General features: G+C 50.6%; 1 protein-coding gene across 1 annotated transcript; it reads left to right on the top strand.

The window, feature by feature from the left end:
• Positions 1 to 596: 596 nt before the first annotated feature.
• Positions 597 to 9,730, top strand: EDA2R (ectodysplasin A2 receptor). The gene is made up of 8 exons (XM_065410931.1): positions 597 to 683; positions 3,666 to 3,844; positions 3,985 to 4,070; positions 5,662 to 5,826; positions 6,313 to 6,459; positions 7,115 to 7,647; positions 8,520 to 8,571; positions 9,435 to 9,730. Exons 1-8 carry the CDS (start codon positions 597 to 599, stop codon positions 9,728 to 9,730), a joined length of 1,545 nt encoding a protein of 514 aa, XP_065267003.1.
• The last annotated feature ends 9,430 nt before the right edge of the window (positions 9,731 to 19,160 follow it).

Below are 19,160 nucleotides of genomic sequence, written 5' to 3'. Positions count from 1 at the left end.
GCTGCTGACCTGATCTTAAAAATCATCACTGATCAGAGTGTCCAACATGAGTTTGGAAATAACAACTGACCGCACCTCACTTCACTTGTAAATGCCACCAAATGGCACAAGGAATGGGCAGTTCAGCTGCATGACCTACTACTTAAGTCCCTCCTCTGTCTCTGCTTAGCCAGTTGCACCTCATACTGCCCTTTGGGAAGAAGGCATATGGCTTTGCTCTTGCGAAAATGAAGTTTTCCTGGTGCAACACAAGCATCTATTAAAGTAGGGGTGAGCAACCTGCGGCCCATGGGCCGCACGTGGCCCATCAGGGTAATCTGCTGGTGGGCCGCGAGACAGTTTGTTTACATTGACCGTCCGCAGGCACGGCCACCCGCAGCTCCCAGTGACCCCCGTTTGCCGTTCCCGGCCAATGGGAGCCCACCACTGTACTAAAGCAAATGGGAATTTGGGGTGTGCAAGGAATGCAGGCAAATTTTCCTTCCAATGAGAAAGCTTTGCCCAGTAAAGGACACGCTTGGTTCAGCTCAGGAGTGTTCTGGGACTTGTAGTAACCCCAGTTGTTTCTCCAGGTCCGAGGTGCTGCTCCAAACCCAATGGAATGCCAGGAGAGTGAGTATCTGGACGAGCACAGGAAGTGCGTTCCTTGCAGGGAGTGTGGCCCAGGATGGGAGCTTTCCAAGGTAATTTGGCTGCTCTGGGATGAACCTGGATTGTTGGCACTGGTGGTGCTGGATGAATCCTCTGCTAGCCTTTAGTAGAAGGATAGTATTAGAGCTTTCTCTGATATGGATGTCCGTGCCTTTAAAAAGAACAGAGCTTTATTGGCAAGGGACGTTAGACTATTCCACTGATCATGCTAAGTGATGCAGGGATGGGGATAGGAGAATGGGAAGATGGAAGTACCAATAAGTAAGGAGAGGTTTCAAATTGGTGCAGCTTATTACGTAAACACCAAGGAGAGTCCATCATCTCCAGCTCCCAGGGGAAGTCAAAAATCCCTCTGGCGGATAACTCCAGTGTCCTGGTCAGAGCTATGCAATGTCTCATAGACTTTTAGGTCAGAAGGAACCATCGTGATCATTTAGTCTGACCTCCTGCACATTTCAGGTCACAGAACCTCGCCCACTCTTGAAATAGACCCCTAACCTGTCCTTGTGTGGGTCATTGGCAGCAGGTATCCACCTGGGACCTCTGGCTCTATAAATGAGCCTCTATGCCTAAGCTAAGAGACCTAGCTCTGTTCATCAAGACTATAGACTCATCAACCTCTATATGTGATCCACTCACCACTAGAAGAGGACAGAGTGCCATACTTCATGGGTGTGATTTACACATTCCATTGTGGTTAGTGAGTTTGCTATATATAGCCTTGCCTAGCTCAGGCTCATACTGTTTGATCCCAGCTGCCAGCAAACCCTCTCCTCCCCCCGAGGGCACAGCATTACACCAGCATCCCCCTGGCAGTAAAACAAGTTCTAGTGACTGAGGCAACGTGTGAGCTATTGCTGAATGCAGAATGGCTGCCCTATTTGTTTGCTGCTATCTGCTTCAGTGCAGTGCAAAGATGTGAGATGCCCAGAGTGTGAAAGGCAACTGAGAATTCTCTCACTGAAGAGAAGCCATCTGCCTCTAGAGAACAGAACAGCTTCTTCCCTTTGAGGTTGTGACGGGTTGATTCACAGAAATCCCCTTGGGAGCTGCCACCTGACGTACCAAGACTACCCCTGCTTCTGTTTTCCCTGCCAGCTCAGGACTCCAGCACCCTGTCTTGCTGAGCCAGACACTCCCGTCTGCTCCAACACAGACCCAGGGTCTGAATAACTTGCCCCAAAGCTGCAAGTTTACCTGAAAACAGCTCAAAGACGTGTGCTTGTCTTTAGCACTCAGATGCCCAACTCCCAATGAGGTCTAAACCCAAATAAATCCGTTTTACCCTGCATAAAGCTTATGCAGGGCAAATTCATAAATTGTTCACCCTCTATAACACTGATAGAGAGATATGCACAGTTGTTTGCTCCCCCAGGTATTAATACATACTCTGAGTAAATGAATAAAAAGTGATTTTATTAAATACAGAAAGTAGGATTTAAGTGGTTCCAAGTAGTAACAGACAGAACAAAGTAAGTCACCAGGCAAAATGAAATAAAATGCGCAAATCTATGTCTAATCAAACTGAATACAGATAATCTCACCCTCAGAGATGCTTCAGTAAGCTTTTTCTCAGACTGGACACCTTCCAGGCCTGGCCACAATTCTTTCCCCTGGTATAGGGTTACCATACATCTGGTTTTTCCCGGACATGTCCTGCTTTTTGGTAATCAAACCCCCGTCCGGGGGGAATTGCCAAAAAGCCGAACATATCCAGGAAAAATACCGGCCGGGCACTTCCCCTCCCGGGCTCCAGCTGCTCTGCTCCTCCCCTGACTCTTCGGCTCTGTTTAAGAGCCGAGCTGCCCGAGCGCTCCGGCTTCGGGCAGCCCCCTTGCCTCCGGACCCCGAGCCACCGGCCGGGCACTTCCCCTCCCGGGCTCCAGCTGCTCTGCTCCGGCGGCGCAGGGTCCGGAGGCAAGGGAGCTGCCCGAAGCCGGTAGCACTCGGGCAGCTCAGCTCTTAAACAGAGCCGAAGAGTCAGGGGAGGAGCACAGCAGCCGGAGCCCGGGAGGGGAAGTGCCCGGCCGGCGGCGCAGGGTCTGGAGGCATGGGGGCTGCCCGAAGCCCGAGCACTACTGGCTTCACGGTTTGCCGGGCAGCCTCCAGACCCTGCGCCCCCGGCTGGGCGCTTCCCCTCCTGGGCTCCAGCTGCGCTGGGGAAGCGCCAGCCAGGGGCGCAGGATCTGGAGGCTGCCCGGCAAACCGTGAAGCCGGTAGCGCTCGGGCAGCCCTTTTCGCGTGGCTGGGAGGGAGGAGGGGGAGTTAGGGCGGGGACTTTGGGGAAGGGGCGGGGAAGGGGCGGAGTTGGGGCAGGGCCGGGGTGGGAAAGGGGCGGGGCCAGGGCCCGTGGAGTGTCCTCTTTTTTTATTTTTTAAATATGGTAACCCTACCCTGGTACAGCTCTTGGTGCAGCTCAGGTGATAGCTAGGGGATTCTTCATGATGGTGCCTCCCCCCGTTTGTCCCTCTGGGTTTCCACCCCCACCCCCCCACTGGAAAAGCACCAGGTTAAAGATGGATTCCAGGTCAGGTGACATGATCACATGTCACTGCAAGACTTCATTACCCACTTGCCAGCACACATATATACAGGAAGACTAACAGGTAAACACAGCCATCTGCAGACAATGGTCCTGGTTAATGGGAGTCATCAAGATTCCAAACCACTATTAATGGCCCACACTTTGCATAATTACAACAGGCCCTCAGAGTTATATTTCATATTTCTAGCTTTAGATACAAGAGTGGTACATTTATACAAATAGGATGATCACACCCAGTAGATTATAAGCTTTGTGATGATACTTTACAAGAGACCTTTTGCATGAAGCATATTCCAGTTACATTATATTCACTTATTATCATATTTTTATAAAACTATTCTAGTTACATTATATTCACTTCTTATTATGTTTTTATAAAACCATATAGACTGCACAACATCACAGAGGTATCTTCAGATCTGATGCCATTTCTTTGTCTCAGTCATGGACCTGCGCTTGTCTCTTGCAGGAGTGTGGCTATGGTGAAGGAAGGGATGCGCAGTGCACTGCTTGCCCTCCCAGGCGGTTTAAGGACAGCTGGGGGTTCCATGGTTGCAAAACTTGTCTTTCCTGCCCCCTCATCAACCGTGTCCAGAAATCCAACTGCACTGCCACTTCCAATGCAGCCTGTGGGGAATGTCTGCCAGGGTGAGTACAGCTGGCAGCTGGAACACCAGCAGCAGATGCACGTGGGAGGGCATAGGGAGGTGCTGTTCAAAGATATGATATATACAATTCCCTTATACCTTGTCCTGTTGTTAGAGCATTCTCCACTTACTCTTTGGCAGGTTTTACAGTAAAACCCGGATTGGCGGGCTGCAGGATCTGGAATGCATCCCCTGCACAAAGCAGACTCCTTCCTCTGAGCCTCAGTGTATGTAGCCAGCAGCACTCCAACCTGTTGTCTTTCACTGTGTAACATGTCATGTCACAGGGCATGCGGTGAGCCCTGCAGGATTAACAAGAGGTGGGAGGAGTGGTGGAGTGGAGCGGGCCAGTGATGCATGTAATTCAATATCACCTATCTCCGACAGTGGCCACTGTTACATGCTTCAAATAAAGGCATAAACCCCCATTGTGTAACTAAGGGCAGGTCTGCACTTAAAACACTGAATTGGCACAGCTGCGTGGCTGTAGCACTTTAATGAGGACGCTCTACGCTGATGGGAGAGTTCTTTCCTGTCAGCTTCGTTAATCCATCTCCGTGAGAGGCGGTAGCTGTGTAGGCGGGAGAAGCTCTCCCACCAACATAGCGCTGTCTACACCGGTGCTTAGGTCGGTATAATTATGTCGCTTGGGGTGTGGATTTTTTACGCCCTTGACCGATGTAGTATACCAAAGTCATTCTGTAGTGTAGACTTGCCCTAAGTGTGCAAAGGAAAATTCCCTCCTGACCCCCGCTGCCGATCATCTTTTCCCTGAAACATGAAGATTGAGGCTTTTTGTTGTTTCTGTCCTCATGAGTGTCCTTGCAGAGGCTGTGCTTATTCATTTAAATGTCTAGTCCTTGTGTTGAAGTTTATTACGCTAGCTGTAGCAGAAGAATTCTGCCCCAGTGAGTTCTGACCAAGGAAGTACTGACAGTATATATCTGGAGGGGAGGGGCAGGTGGGGCCAGCAGTGCCATGATATGTGGTCAGACACAGCAGCTCAGCCATTTTCTATCCTGTAATGTTTTGTTATTTCTGTTGTTAAAAATCAAGAAAAATTTAGGAGCCTAATTCCCACTGACAGTCACAGAAAGTTCATGGATTTAGATTCCTTAGAGCAACAGGAGGTGGGAGGAGTGGTGGAGTGGAGCAGGCCAGTGGTGTATGTAATTCAATATCCCCTATCTCTGACAGTGACCACCTAAGAGTGACTTAGGTGTCTAAGTCCATTAACTTTCTTTGACTGTCCGTGGGAATTAGGTTCCTAAGCCCCTTAGGCAGTGTTCCCTCTAATTTTTCCCACCCATGTGCGGAATGAATTTTGTTATGTGCGCCGCGCTGCCCTGGCTGCAGCTGGGTCCGGGCCGGGCCACCCTGGCCAGATTCAGGCCAGGGTAGGGGCACCCAGGCTGCCGCAGGTCCGGGCCGCGGCATAGTTGGGGCTGGGGGGCCGCCCCGGCCATGGCAGGTTGGGGGCCAGGCTAGGTTGGGGCACCCCCCCACCCCCCGCCCCGGCAGCAGCAGGTCCCCGGGCAGGTTCCCTGAGTGCCTGTGCGGTGCTAAATAGGATGCTGCGTGGCCATGCAGCTGCGCAGCTTACAGGGAACTTAGCCCTTAGATGCTTTTAATTTCCACGTTGAGATCTCTTGTCCTAAGGGACATCTGTGTGTATGTGTTTAATATCCTTGTAACTGGTCATGTACTAATCACTCCAGGCTGGATCCGTGCTGCCCTGGTCCTGTCTGCTTTCTTCTCTGTAGCATCCTGCAGCACACCATGTGCTCTGACCTCTTTCTTTGGCTGGTATGTTTGCAGGCAGCTCCAGGACTACCCTGGTGAAGGTAGTGATCCCCACAGTACCCCCACAGGACACCGCCCTCCTAGTGCTAACCAGCAGTGCGCTAGTCATCATTGTGTTGGTGCTGCTGGCACTCGCCATCATCTGCTGCAAGCGCTTCTGGAAGAGCCAGTGTCAGCAAGGTGAGTGAATGCAATGCAGCATCCCTCTGGTCCTCCTTCCCCTGCCCCTTCTTCCCTAGAAATAGCAGGGAAGAGGAGGAGGATGTAAGGGCTCAGATTCAAACAGAGTGCCAGATGGGGCCAGTGAGGTTGTCACTTTTGAGGTTAGTGCTTTCTCTTCTAGGGTTTTCCCAGGTTGGGTCCAGACAGGAGATTTTGGCAGTTGTGGAGGTGAGGGGGCCAGGACTGGAGCAGCAGAGGATGAAGCAATTAAGAGGATGAGGAAAACAGCAAGGAGGAGTAGGTTAGAGAGATACAATTGAGGTGCATTGGCACAGCTGCATGGGGAACAGTGCACAGCACTAGCCCTCTCCATGCCAGGCAGTGAAGCCTGATTGCTCCTGAATTTTACAGTCACCAAATCAATAGCCATACTAGATGGCCTAGTGCATTCTGGGAAAACAAGCCAGGTCTTCGCTGGTATCAATTGCTCTTTATCCTTTCAAGTGTTTCTGAGGACCCAGAGTTTCTCGGCCCAGAGGGTGATGTTCCGGGCCTCAGCCATGCCAAGCAGGTTTCCCTGTGAGGAACAGATGTCTAGTCCCTGCTGCTTGGGTGTGAAGAACCTGAGCCCTTGCTCCGGGCAAGCAGAAGGTAACTTCTCTCATTGCTCTGCTGCTTTAGCTTGGGTCTGGGGGGGAAGGGCAGGCTGGGCTGTGACCCCCACACCCTAATGTCTGCTCAGTTTCCATTCCTCAGGCAGGAAGGAGCACCCCATAGCGGGGGGAGGGGCAGGGAGGTGTCAAAATCGTTGCTGCCGTGTGGTCAGACACTGGGATAATCGAGGTGGACAGAGCACAGTGCCACTAGGAAGCTTCCTCTGGGTGAAAGGTGGAAGCCTGGGGAGGATTCTGAACTCAGAAGACGTTGCACTGGCACTGGGAACATGTAGGTTCCACTCCTCCAGCTTCAGTGTCTTTCTCTCCTAGGGATGTGTGGGTTGGGGAGGAGAGAGTGCTTGGCTGTTGCAGTGGGGGTGACTCTGGAGGGCTGGTGATCGACCCCTGGAAGAGCGGGGAGCCTTGCTTTGCTCAGCAGTGCTCACTGCCACCTCGCAGACAAAAGGCACTGAGTAGCCCTGTCCTGTCTGTTCCTCTGCGGCTGGAGACAGGCAGTGGCAGTGCAGGGCCCCGTGGGAAATGGGGTTTTTCAGGAGTGGCTGACAAGAGGGAGCCCAATCCTCGGCAGGTGGAGAGGCTGGTGGAAGGGGAACCCACATACTTTTAAGCCATGGAGTTTCTGGTTCCAGGTCCCGTTGAACCGGTTCAGTTCATTTCGAATGGTGACGCCATAGGCCTGCAGATCCCTGCTCTCCAGCCCAATTTGGAAGCGATTGCTGTCAGCCCCAATCCCAAATCCCAGCTGGCGAGAAGCGTCTTGGAGACCCAACCCCTGATAAGGAACTCAGGGTCCAGCGACTGTTCTGCAGGAGGCCCGTCATCCTCAGATGCCAGGCAGGGCACAGCTGGGTTCACAGAGGCCCTGACTCCCCTCTCATCATGTGCCTCAGAGATGCATCCTAAGTGGCCCCATGCCCCGGTGGAGTGCACGGAGCTAGACCTGCAGACGTTTTCCACCCAGGCCGAGTTCATGGGCACCAAAAGCCAGGAGGATGCAGAGAAGCAGGCGGCTCAGAGGACCCGGAGACATACAGATGAGCTAACCCTTGAAGTTCCCCTGTTGGGTGCCTCTCTGATAACACAAAGTGAACGTGTTCTGGAGCCTGTCAGGGGATCATCCTCATCCTTCCACATTCCCACTGCTGAAGGCAGGGAGCAGCCTGTAAGTTCTTCCCATCTCACCCTCCTCTGTATAATAACAGCTACTACGGGGCTCACACAGGGAGGGACGGGATAGCAAAGGGGCTGGGGGTACAAAACCTTTCACCTCTGAGCAGATTCAGATCCAGCACTGGCTGGTAGTGACCATCCAAAAGTCATCACCATCTGCTGTTCAGTGAGCTGTGTGGTGTGAGTTTGGGAAGGGACACAGCCCAGGTCCCACTGGCCAGGGTAGCACATAACTCTTCCACCATTAAACTAACTGGTGTTGAGAGCCCAAGGAAAGCTGCCAGCTGTGGTGCTTTTTTGTTTGCAAGGAACTGGTCTAAGACCTACCAACTTGTCTAAGGGCCACCAAAGAGCTATCAGATGGTTGCAACTACCAACCTGGGCTGGGTTCAGATACTCAGCCTGGCAAAAGGGCAAAGGCCAAGCACGTCCTTAACTCAGCAGAATCTGTGCACTTCACCTGATCCCTGCAACACCCGTGAATCATCTTTGCATGTTTGCCAGTATGGAAAACTGATCTGGTGGTGAACAACTCTGCTTCCCAGGCCCTGGAGCCATCTGGTCTCCTCACCAGTTTGCGATGGATTAGCCATTAACATAAATCTAAAAAATGTCTAGCAGGTAATTAACTTACTAGCTTAGGTTCAAGTACTTGTTTATTGAGATGGTGGTTTGCTGGAAGAACTTAGAGCATCTTAATAGGGTTGCTGCCCTAACCGAGTGGCGATGTATGGATGGAATGGAAATATCCAGGCCATTACTCATACATGGCAGATCCTGTGAGTGGAGCACTGATAAGATCCACATGTGATTGTTGCTCATTCTCTGATGAATCTCCCCAATCCTTGGGGGTCTTTGTCTTAGCAGGCGAATGATGTCCTGAGCCTTGTGTGTGAGATTAGCAGCGTCACACAAGGTGAGTGGCTGTCTGGGCAGCATTTTTCAGTCATGTCCTTGCTCCCCAAGGGTTCAGGTGGAGGCCTGACAGTTGACGTAGAGATCTGTGGCTGACCCTCTTTCACTGGGCCTGTGGCATTAATGCGGGGAATGGTCAAGCCGTTCTGTGACACACCTTGGATTGTGGGAGGGGTGGGGGACAGGCACCTAGTTTACCTGTATTAACAGTGAGGATCATAGGCGCAGACTCCGTGAGTGCTCTGGGGCTGGAGCACCCATGGGGAAAAAAATGGTGGGTGCTGAGCACCTACTGGCAGCCCCCTATCAGCTCCCCCCTCCCATTCCCAGCGCCTCCCGCCCGCCGATGGGCCCTGCCATCAGCGCCTCCCTCCCTGCGCCTCCCACCTGCTGTGAACAGCTGTTTCGCCACATGCAGGGAGGCTGGGAGGGAGGGGGAGGAGCGGGGAAGCGGTGTGCTCGGGGGAGGGGGCAGAACTGCGTGGGAAGAGGTGGGGTGGGGGTGGAGCAGAGGCGAGAAGAGGCGGGGTGTGGCCTTGGGGGAAGGGGTGAGTGGGGGCTGGGCCTGGGGCAGAGCCGGAGGTTGAGCACCCCCTGGCAGTTGAAAAGTCGGTGCCTGTGGTGAGGATTAAGCTCCCCTGGGGCTGAGAGCCAGGTTCCATGTGGCTAAGCACTGAAAGGAAATGCATTAGTGCCCTGTGGCAAAAGTTCCCTCTGTGCTGATTCCAGGCAGAAGATGATGTTGCAGCTGCTCATCAGATGGGTGGGGGCAGGGGCCGTGATATGGGCCTCACTGCCTTATTTGCAGGACACCCTTCCCTCGTTGGTAGACAGGCTCTCACCTCCCTTTTTTGCCATCCCCAGGTCTCCCCATAATACAGCTCCCCCACTCCTTGGTGCTGTTACTTGGCTTCCAGTTGGACCCTTGCTTGTCTGGTCTCAAGAATTTCAGCCACGTGGGGATGGAGCTGGGGGTCCCATCCCATCTGGTGAGCAGGATGTCTGGATTCAAGCAGCTCGTCGCTCACCTTGCCTCCTCAGGAGACACAGTCACTGTTCCTGCCCTGGCCCGGGTCCTACAGCGACTCCAGCGCTTCGATGCCTTGCTCCTACTCTGCGATCATTTCATTCTGAGCCGGGCCCAGGGCTGCCAACACTAGGAGAAACACACGTCGCTGCCTCAGCACATAGAGGGAGGGGTAACTCCAGGCATAGTTTTGGCTGGGTGAACCTGGGTTGTGTGGAGATGGCCTTTGAATGTTGGGGGTAGAATCACAGTAGAATGATGAGTCTGTGAGTGCTCACTGAGTAAACGTCTCTCAACCACTGCTTGAGCCCTACCTCGTGCTGGTGATGGTTGGCAGATGCCTGTGGTACCTCCAAACACCACCTTTCTTCATACGTGTTTATATTGATGCCCAGAGACCTCGTGGCCCTCTTGGTCACCATGCATGGTTACAGGGCCATTTGCCTCCATGGGCAGGTGTGGATTTATAATGGACCCTCGAAGCACACAGTGTTTCCTTGAATCACATCTCAGCTGTAATGATTGAACTCATTGTGTGAGGGGCTGGGTGGGGGGTATGAAAATATCCCCCAACTCTAAGAGGGAGCTCAGAGGGTCTGGACCCTCTGTGTTGGATTTATTCCCCCTCAGCTGATTGTATCTTCCTCTTAGAGGCCTGATCATCATTTGTTCTTCCCCCCCACTTTTTAGAGGTGGGCCGTCTCCATTTGGCAGACGTATTTTGCTGGTTTTCTGCTCAGCTTTCTGCTGTGGCTGCCTTTTTGCTTACTTCTCCTTTTGTGCGCCGACGAGGGGACCTGTTCTTGGAGAAGGGTGGTTTGGCTGCCGCTCCTTTTTTTTTTTTTTTTTTTTTGCCGGGGAGGAGGGACTCATGCGCTGAATTTCTGTGTGCCATACCAGAATAGCGGTGTGTTTAACTGTATTTCCTGGCTGTGGAATGGTACACTTTTCATAAAGGGATATTTCGAATTGAGAGTCAGGATTTTTTTAAGCATGGTGGAATTTGCTCCAATGCAGATGGCAGGGTACTTGTTGCATTCCCCAGTCTTCTTCTAAGCACCTCTGCTCCCTTGCCCGAAGGGGCTTGCTAACGGGCTCCTCTGTGCTGATGTTTGGAGGACAGCACAGCACATATTCTGCTCTTCTGCACATCTGAAGTTTTAAGAACACGTGACCCAAACAAAACCCTTGTGGGAATCTGGATGTGTAACCAGTGATGCGCTGCCAAAATCTTAACAACCGGTTCCCTCCTCACCCCACAAGGGGGTCGTGGCCCGCCCCCACCCCCTGGGACTCCTGCCCCATCCAACCCCCCGCGTTCCTTGACGCCCCCCCCCCGGGACCCCTGCTCCATCCACCCCCCCCTTCCCTGTCTCCTGCCTGCCCCCCGCCACCCCATCCAACCCCTCCTCTCATTCCTGATGGCCTCCCGGGACCCGTGCCCCATCCAACCACCCCTTCTCCCTGTCCCCTGACCGCCCCTGGAACCCCTGCCCCTGACTGCCCACTGCCGCCCCATCCAACCCCCACTCCTTCCTGACTGCTCCCCCGGGACCGTTGCCCCCATTCAACCCCCCTGTTCCCCGCCCTCTGACCGCCCTGACCCCAGCCCCGGAGCACCCACGGAGTCGACGCCTAAGGTGCCACTTTTGGATAATGTGCTCAGGGGGAGCAGCCGCTTCCCCTGCTCCCCCCCTAGCTACGCTCCTGGGTCACTTCCAATACCGGATTTATAATGGTGCCAGTGGCGCCATGGCACTGGGTCCACAGTCAAAAGGGGCCCCGGCGCGCTCTCCTCCGCCCCCCCCCCCCCCGTGGGGTCAGAGCTTGATGCTGCAGGCTGCTGTGGCTCCGTGGCAGCCTCTGCCGGCAACCTGGCTCCTGCCCCGCCCCTTTCCCCAGCGTGCTACGTACGTCTTGCCGGGGGGAGGAGGGAGCCGCAGTACGCCGCTCCGAGTCCGGGGGGGGGGGGGGAGGAGGAGAAGAAGAGGCGGGGATGAGGCCTCTCCCCCGCCTCTTTCCTCAGCATGCTACATTTCCCCCCCCCCCCCCCGGTCAGTTGGATCAGGCTTGCAGGCAGGAGGGGGGCAAGGAGGAGCGAGCCGCAGCACACCACTCCGAGGAGGAGGAGAAGACAAGCCGGGGTGAGGCCTCCAGCCCCCTGCGTGAGCACCCCCCGACCCCAGCCCACCCCCCAGCCCCCTGCCCACCCTAACCCGTACAACCCCCTGCCCACCCTAACCCCTGCACCCCCCCTCAGCCCCCTGAGCCCCTGCCCTGACCCTGCACTCCCCTCACACCTCCTCAGCACCCCCCCACACGGATTGTCTGTGGTGCCTGGGAGCACGGGGGCAGTGACAGCGGGACTTGTCAGTGCTGGCTGCCACGCCCCCTGCCAGTGGGAATGCCCAGAAACTACCTCCCTGCACTCCGGGGAGGGGGCGCAGCCCAGTTTTGGGGGAAAGGGGCAGTTGTGGGGCAAGTCCAGGTGCAATGGGGGAGCTGGCGGTGACTCCATGTGGGGGGTGTAGGAGAAGCAGGGTGTTAAGGTGGGGGTTGGTGTGGCAGGGGGCAGAGGGAGGGAGGGGAGAGTCTGGGTTGAAGGTGGGGGTTGGCTCAGTGTGTGTGTGTGTGTGTGTGTAGAAGTGGGGTAGTAGAAGAGAGGGAGGTGACAGCCCTGGGGTGAAAGTGTGTAGGGAGTGGGCAGTAGCAGGGAGATTGAGGAGAGCCTTTGTTAGGGGGTTAGTTGTGTGGGATGGGGACAGTAGGAGGGATGGGAGGAGAGCCCAGGTGTGAAGATTGGGATCGGAACTTGAGGCTGGATTGTGGTAGCCTTTGTGGTAAAGTGTGTGTGTTTCAGTGGCCCTTTCTCCCTGCAAAAGATGGGCACCAGCAATTTTCCTCCCCACACCCCGCCCCAAAGTTTTGTAAACATTATTGTACCAAAGTAGAAAATGCAGCTTTCAAAAAATGTATTTAGGAAACATAACTTTGGGTGGAGGAGGTGGTGGTGGTGGTGAGGAGATGCAGGTGCGACACCACTGACTGCTGCAGCTGGGCTTAATATGGCTCATAAGTGTGCTAATTAAGCACTTGTGTTCAGGGCCCTAAGCAGGCTCTGAGTGTTTAAAGAAAGAAGACAAAACTAACAAGCCCCCTCCCACACAAACCAAATTCAGTGTTCTGAGTACATTGATGTTAGCCCAGTTTGTTCTCTATGGGCTGAGTGGAGGTCGCAGTTTGGCTTCAAATATCTTATTTTGTTTTTGAATAAATGTTTTCATCCCCATCCCGGCAATACCACATTTTCATTGGCATCAGTGGTGCTGTCATGCTAGGACCATATCTGGAAGGGGTTCATCACAACCACATGGGGGCCCACCAATATGTTTGGCGTCGGGCCCACAAAAAGTTAATCCAGCCCTGGTCACTTCAACTTACCGGTTGTTAAATTTAGAAGCCCTTTTAGAACCGGTTCCCAGCTCACCACTGTGTGTAACCCAGGGTAAGGATCTCCCCTCCGTTGCCCCTCCTGTGAGCACCACGGGTCTCAGCTTCTAAACACTAAATGGAGACCACTTGGCCTGGATGGTGCCCCTTTGAAGTACAGACTGAAGGATGGCTTGGCTTTCAGCTCATCCGGTGCCCAATTCTCTTGCTGTAGGATGCAGGCCATTCCCATTGGCTTCTGCGGGAGGTGCTTCTGTCCTATGCTGGGAAAATGGAGCCTGTGGGGTTTAGTATGTTACGTAGCTACAACAAAATAAACTCAGTATAATAATAGAGGGTGTCTCAATGGCACAACCACTCTATCCCCTTACCCTGGTTAATTAAAACTAAAAGGATGGAACCCCTCCAGAACTAACTATGCCAAGTTCATAATGGGAAATGCTGAATGGAGTATTCTCAAAAGAGTATTTTCTCACTGCTAGTGTAATGTACTGCCAGGTGCATATCGCCCCCTACTGGAATTAATCAGACCTTTGTGTGTTCGGATTCTGATTATTAACCTGTGCAGGGAGGCTAAATACTACTCCCAGGTAATGAGGGTTGCCATTTGCCTGCAAGAGGCTTCTGTTGGAAGAGCAGGAAAGTATGACGTCTCATCCCAGTGCCATGTGTATTTGATTTGGCTGAATGACTCCGGTGTCCGGAAGTTTGTGTCCTGGCCACTTTATGGTGCCTGTTAAAGTAATCATGCCATGAGTGGTGAAGTGGCCTTATTGTAAAATAATGTGTTGTTCAGACTAAAGATGATCTCATTTTCTGAGAATGGCTGTTCTGTAGGGATGCGCTCTTCTGTCTTTAATTTTCTCTAGGAGGATTTGTCAGAGTTTGCCATGGTTTGGCTGTGTTAAACTTCCTGAAGTTCCTGGAACTGGTATCTGGAGGCAGCTTCCAAAGTTGGTGGATGCAGTTTTTTGTGCTATTTTCTCAAAGCTGCCACCAGCTTCTCTTCTTACTGTGCATTAAGCAGGAGCAGGTTACACTTTGAACTGCTATCTGACAAATTGGATTGGTGGGGGGAAGTTGTAGAATATGAAACAATCCAAGTCTCCTGTAAGGCTAGAGAAATCCTGTCACTGGGTCGCTTCACTGACTGACAGGCAATATTAAAGTAACCTTTTAAGTGCAGTATCGTTGTCAGGGGCAAATACTTCAGGAGAAAACATGACACACCCCACACCTCCCGGAGAGAGGACAGGAATCCAGCCCTGGCGATCAGCTGCAATAGTCTGTTTTGTGGTTGCAGAACACACCCACGGTCAATTCATGAGAGGACCCTAGCAATCAGGGCATGTGACATACTCTATTATATTAATGTGTTTTTCAGCCCTGGCACTCAGCTGTGACGGATTCCTTTCATAGTGAGGTCATTTTCAGAGAGCAGCTGCTCCAGGAGGAGAGGCGTCTCTGGGAGCCTGATTGCAATCAGCACTTTGCCATGAATTCAGACAGATGGAGGCTGTCATTCGGATTCTATAAAACACACTGTTTCACTATGGTTCACGTTAGGTGGGATTCAGTGTGGCTCTGTCGGGTGGCTGATGACACAGGCTCCCTAAAACGTCATCTCCAGGTGGATCTTTACTTCAGTTGTGGCACAACCTTGACACCTAGTGGATGGGAAAGGAGGTGCCTTTCTAATAATCTCTCGGTTCTTGCCCAGTCTGTGGAGCTGGCTGTTTCAAACAAGGGTGAAGAAGAATGTGGCTAGCTCCACATTGCACATGGTGATGGTGTTGGGCTGCACGGCATTTCCCATGTGTGCTGTATTTCGCTGCACCTCAACACATGGGGATTGCTTTTTTTTTGTGAAGGCTTGAGACCGATATCTGGGGCTGGCGTTGGAGTTGCCCCATTTAGCCACACGTCTGTTTCACCCTGCTACACCCTTGAGGGTTCAAGTCCAATGTAGAGTTGTTAACCTCATGAGCTTTGGGACATACTCAAGGAGTTTCACTGATACTAGGGTGCCTAGAACAATACTGGGTGGTGAGGAGGGAGTTTTGCTGAGCATACATAGTGCTGCCAAAGTGCATAGGCATAGGGTGCAAGATATCAGACCATCTGCACCCAGTTAGCATTGTGGCACTGTTCATCTTCTCACGAGCTTTGGGAAAAGTGAGCTGGACTGTCCCTAATTAAACCCTTCACCTTATCCCAGCTAAGAAGCATAAGCTGTTGACAGTGCTGGCCTGTCTTAATTTCATTCACATTGCCTGAGCATCAGTGGTGTGCCAGGGACCTCACTGGTACATTTGAGAACACAGTGTCCCCGCAGCTGGGTGTTCCGGGTATGTTCTGCAGTAGCTGAAGGCCTAGAGAGCAGAAAGGGTGGTGGTTTTCACTTTGTTTAGTAAACAACTCTCCGGAGTGAAAAACATATTGCTTATGCCAGTTACCAATGGTGCTTTGCAGCCATCAAGCTACAGAGGGACAAAGCAGAAGGATGGTCTTGTGGATAAAACATAGCAGTGGAAGTCAGGAGATCTGCACATAGCTATGCCATACATGCTGAATGTGTTTGGCAGGTCACTTCACCTCTCCATTCCTGTTGCCCCACTTCTAATGTAGGGACAATAATACTCTCCTACCTCGCAGATCTGTTGTGAGGATTAATCCATTAATGTTTACAGCCTCCTTTGAGAGCCTCAGACAGGAGCCAAATGAAAATGACAGAGCTGGTCTAGTAGCATAAAGCCATTAAAGTCAGAGGCAAAATAATCATTAACTTCAATGGGATCAGGATTTGGCCTGTGGTACATGGTTCCTCCCTTCCCTATCCTGTGTCTCAGGCTCCCCTCTTCTCCCTTTATTTCTGTGCATTTTCCTGCCTCTGTGTTTTCTGCCCTCTTTCCACTCCCCTGCCTCTTTCCCCGAATTTAAAATGTCAAACTATTTACAGTCCAAGAAGTGCGCACTATTCTGCGCTTTTCTGATGTCACTTGTGTATCCGAGCCTTAACTACTCAGCAATATGGATAGAAACATCAGCTCTCTTTTAACCCCAGGATCGGCTGCCATGTACGACACCCTTTGTGCACTCAGTAATGCACCTGATCTATTGTTCTGAGTAAGAGAACTTGCAAATGTCTAAATATTTTTAAGACCATGGTTCTGGTTAGAGAGCCCCTGGTATTGACAGTTCCAGTGCTGGGCTAGCTAAAACCATTTCAGTACTAATTAACTGGCACGTAAAGATTGTCTTAACAAACTGACATGTATTGTGATTTCATTATTGAATGTTACGGTTGAAAGTTTGACAATAGGAAATTTATATAATCAAAACCCCATTGGGTTCATCTGATCATAGCAATCCCTTGGCTGTTATCATAGCTCTGGGTGTCTGAAGTTGGCTGAGAACACAAACCACATGGGAATGTGTAATTAGATTATAATTAATTGGTGTTTGCCTTTTATGGAGTAATTAAAGGCATGGTGTCTCCCAGCAGGGGGCAGTATTGCCTTGTTTAAACTCAAGTGCGCATTTCACCTGGATGGTTTGTTACTAATAGACAGTGGTTTCTGTTGAACATCTTTAAGACCTGAACCTGTTGAGGAAAAAGTCAACTCACATGCGTTCGGGGCATCGCCACCTAACGCTGGACATGATGCTTTCCCTGTCTGCTATTCACCTCTGGCAAAGTCAAGCTCAACTAGTTGCAGTTTTTGAGATTGCCTTGCAGTAAACAGAAGTATTGAACATTTTATCCCTTCTAAGTTAAAATGTCAGTAAATGATACCTCATTACTTGGTTACTTAACTATGCAGCACTAATTAAAAAGGTGCCTAAATGTAAAACATCTCAGGGCAAATGCAGGTCTGGGGCCAAGATCCCGATCTTTGTTATACCATCACAAATTTGTAGTAATGTCATTGACTTAAGTGGCTACTCTGGATTTACTCCTATACCAGTGAAATCAGAATCTGGTCACTAGTGTGATGGATTTTCACCTGCCCTTCATGTCATCAACTATGGGTTGTTGGAGTCAATGGTAGTTCTGCCCCACGAGTTAGTTTTGCAAGCTGACGACATCAGCTCCCATTGACTTCAGGGGGAGCACTGAGAGTGCTCAGCAGTGCCCCCATGCAGGATCCAGCCCAGTTTGAATGTAAGGCTTTTCCTGCTCCTTCATTTGTTTCAGGGGCTGCTGTGTCTGTTACTGCCCAACAGCATAATCATGCAATTAAGAATAAATGAACCTCTGGAGTTACACTCTGGGAGAAAAAGCTCAACTTGGGTAAATGCTGATGATCCTTTTGTAAGTGTTGTTAACAATCAGTGATTTCTGTATGTGAGTATTATAATGTGTGTTGCAAATTCTTGCCATTTGCTGATGTGTTGTTTGTCCTTGCTGATCTCACCGGGTAGCCTTGATGGTGAATGGGGAAAGCACAGTGTAAAGGAATTTTTCCTTTTGGAGAATTTGGTCTAAGCGAACTTGTCCTTTCCCTAGTTCAAGGTTTTTATGTCTGTATTTTAAGGTGCCCTATCATTTTTAAGCTGTGTACCATGTTGTTCAGAGGCTGATCAATATTATTCATTGACAAACCTTATTAACTTCTGCCTTAGGAATGAAGCGGTTGCGATGTAAGGTTCTTTGTTCAAGTAAAGCATGCAGATAAGCTACTCTGAAGCACACTCTGGCTGTATTCTCTAGGCCAGTCACAGTGTAGCTGTTCAATTATGGTGTATTTAATGAAAGAGTGTTCATTAAATACAGGATGGGACTATTTTTGCCTAGTTTAACTGGATTCTAGTTACTCTTCTGCATGTAGCAAATTAGGGGCCCAAGCAACCCCTTAAGCAAGTAGTTCTTGTGTGAGTCATCCCATTGGCTTCAATGAAATTTTTTGAAAAGGATTGATTGTCTGAGTAAGGGGTTGCAGGACTGGGCTTTTAATGGTTAGGAAAAATGTAACTGGAATTTAAGGTCCGGTTCCTGCTTCCAAGTAAGTCAATAGCAAAACTCCCTTGACTTCAGTGGGAGCAGGATTGGGCCCAAAGTTATTTACTAATGCCAGAATTTTAAAAAGTGACCCACTGTTTTTGGGTGCCCAGGTTGAGATGCCTTGGATTTGATTTTCACAACTCCTGCAGAAGCCTATGGAAGCTGTGGGTATTTAACACCTCTGAAAATAAGGCCCCGGTCATCTCAGTTTGGCCACCAAAAATTGTGGCATCCACAGTCAATGGCCATTTTGAAGGGTTGGCTGCAAACCAGTGAGAGTTGTTCTTGACTTTTTTTTTTTTAAGAAAAATTTCAGCACAGTGAATGGAATATGAAATTTTCAGAAATCTGTGACTTACAGTTTCTGTTTTAATGTTGAACAAACTTGGGTGTGGGGAATCTCCAGAGAGTCTGAATCCTGCTTTTCAGTGTAGAAAGCCACTAATGCTGAGCAGGGATGGCTTATAATGAGCTAAAGGAAATAAAATTATTCAGCCTCTGTAAGAGTTCAGTTGGGAATAACTGATTTAGAAATATTGGAAATATTTCCTGGCTCAACTTCCTTTTTCCCAATCATGTCTCAGGCCCTAATTCAGGAAAGAATGTAGTAAAATTCTTAAATCCATTCTTACCTTTAAGTACGTGCTTAAGTCCAATTGACTTTAATGGCATTTAAGCATGTATTTTAAATACTGTCTTGAACAGGGATACTGAACTGAATTAGCCTGAATATGCTGTTATGTGAGCAGGTAGCTGCTGGGAAAGCTGTTTTAGTGCTCAGGGCACTCTTTAATTCTGGTGTGTTCCGAAAGATCTAATTAAAATGCTAGGAGGAAGTCCTCATGGTACTCATCCCGGTGCGTCTCATGAGGTTTTTGTTGTTGTTTTCAATTGCTGTAGTCAGGGATTGCCCATGGAAATACATAGGTTTTGTATTTTTTATGGTGAATATTATTTTTGTAAAGGTTGTAAACAGGTTATATTTTTGTAAATTCATTGGCATTGTAAATCAGAGCTGTAGCTCTTTCCTTTCCCCCCGCCATCATCTGTTTTAAAAAAAAAAATCCTGTGTTTTAATGTACTAGGGAATGTTTTGGGGCTTCCCACA

This window comes from Emys orbicularis, chromosome 9 (assembly GCF_028017835.1).
Source record: "Emys orbicularis isolate rEmyOrb1 chromosome 9, rEmyOrb1.hap1, whole genome shotgun sequence".
Classification (NCBI taxonomy): domain Eukaryota; kingdom Metazoa; phylum Chordata; order Testudines; family Emydidae; genus Emys; species Emys orbicularis.
This window is presented reverse-complemented; position numbering and strand designations above follow the sequence as displayed.

Excerpts from the sequence above, each read along its gene's own strand:
- EDA2R (XM_065410931.1), top strand. The coding sequence starts at position 597 with ATGGAATGCCAGGAGAGTGAGTATCTGGACGAGCACAGGAAGTGCGTT. Across the intron at positions 3,845-3,984 it reads TGTGGGGAATGTCTGCCAGG|GTTTTACAGTAAAACCCGGA; the intron begins GTGAGTACAGCT and ends ACTCTTTGGCAG. Across the intron at positions 8,572-9,434 it reads GATTAGCAGCGTCACACAAG|GTCTCCCCATAATACAGCTC; the intron begins GTGAGTGGCTGT and ends TGCCATCCCCAG.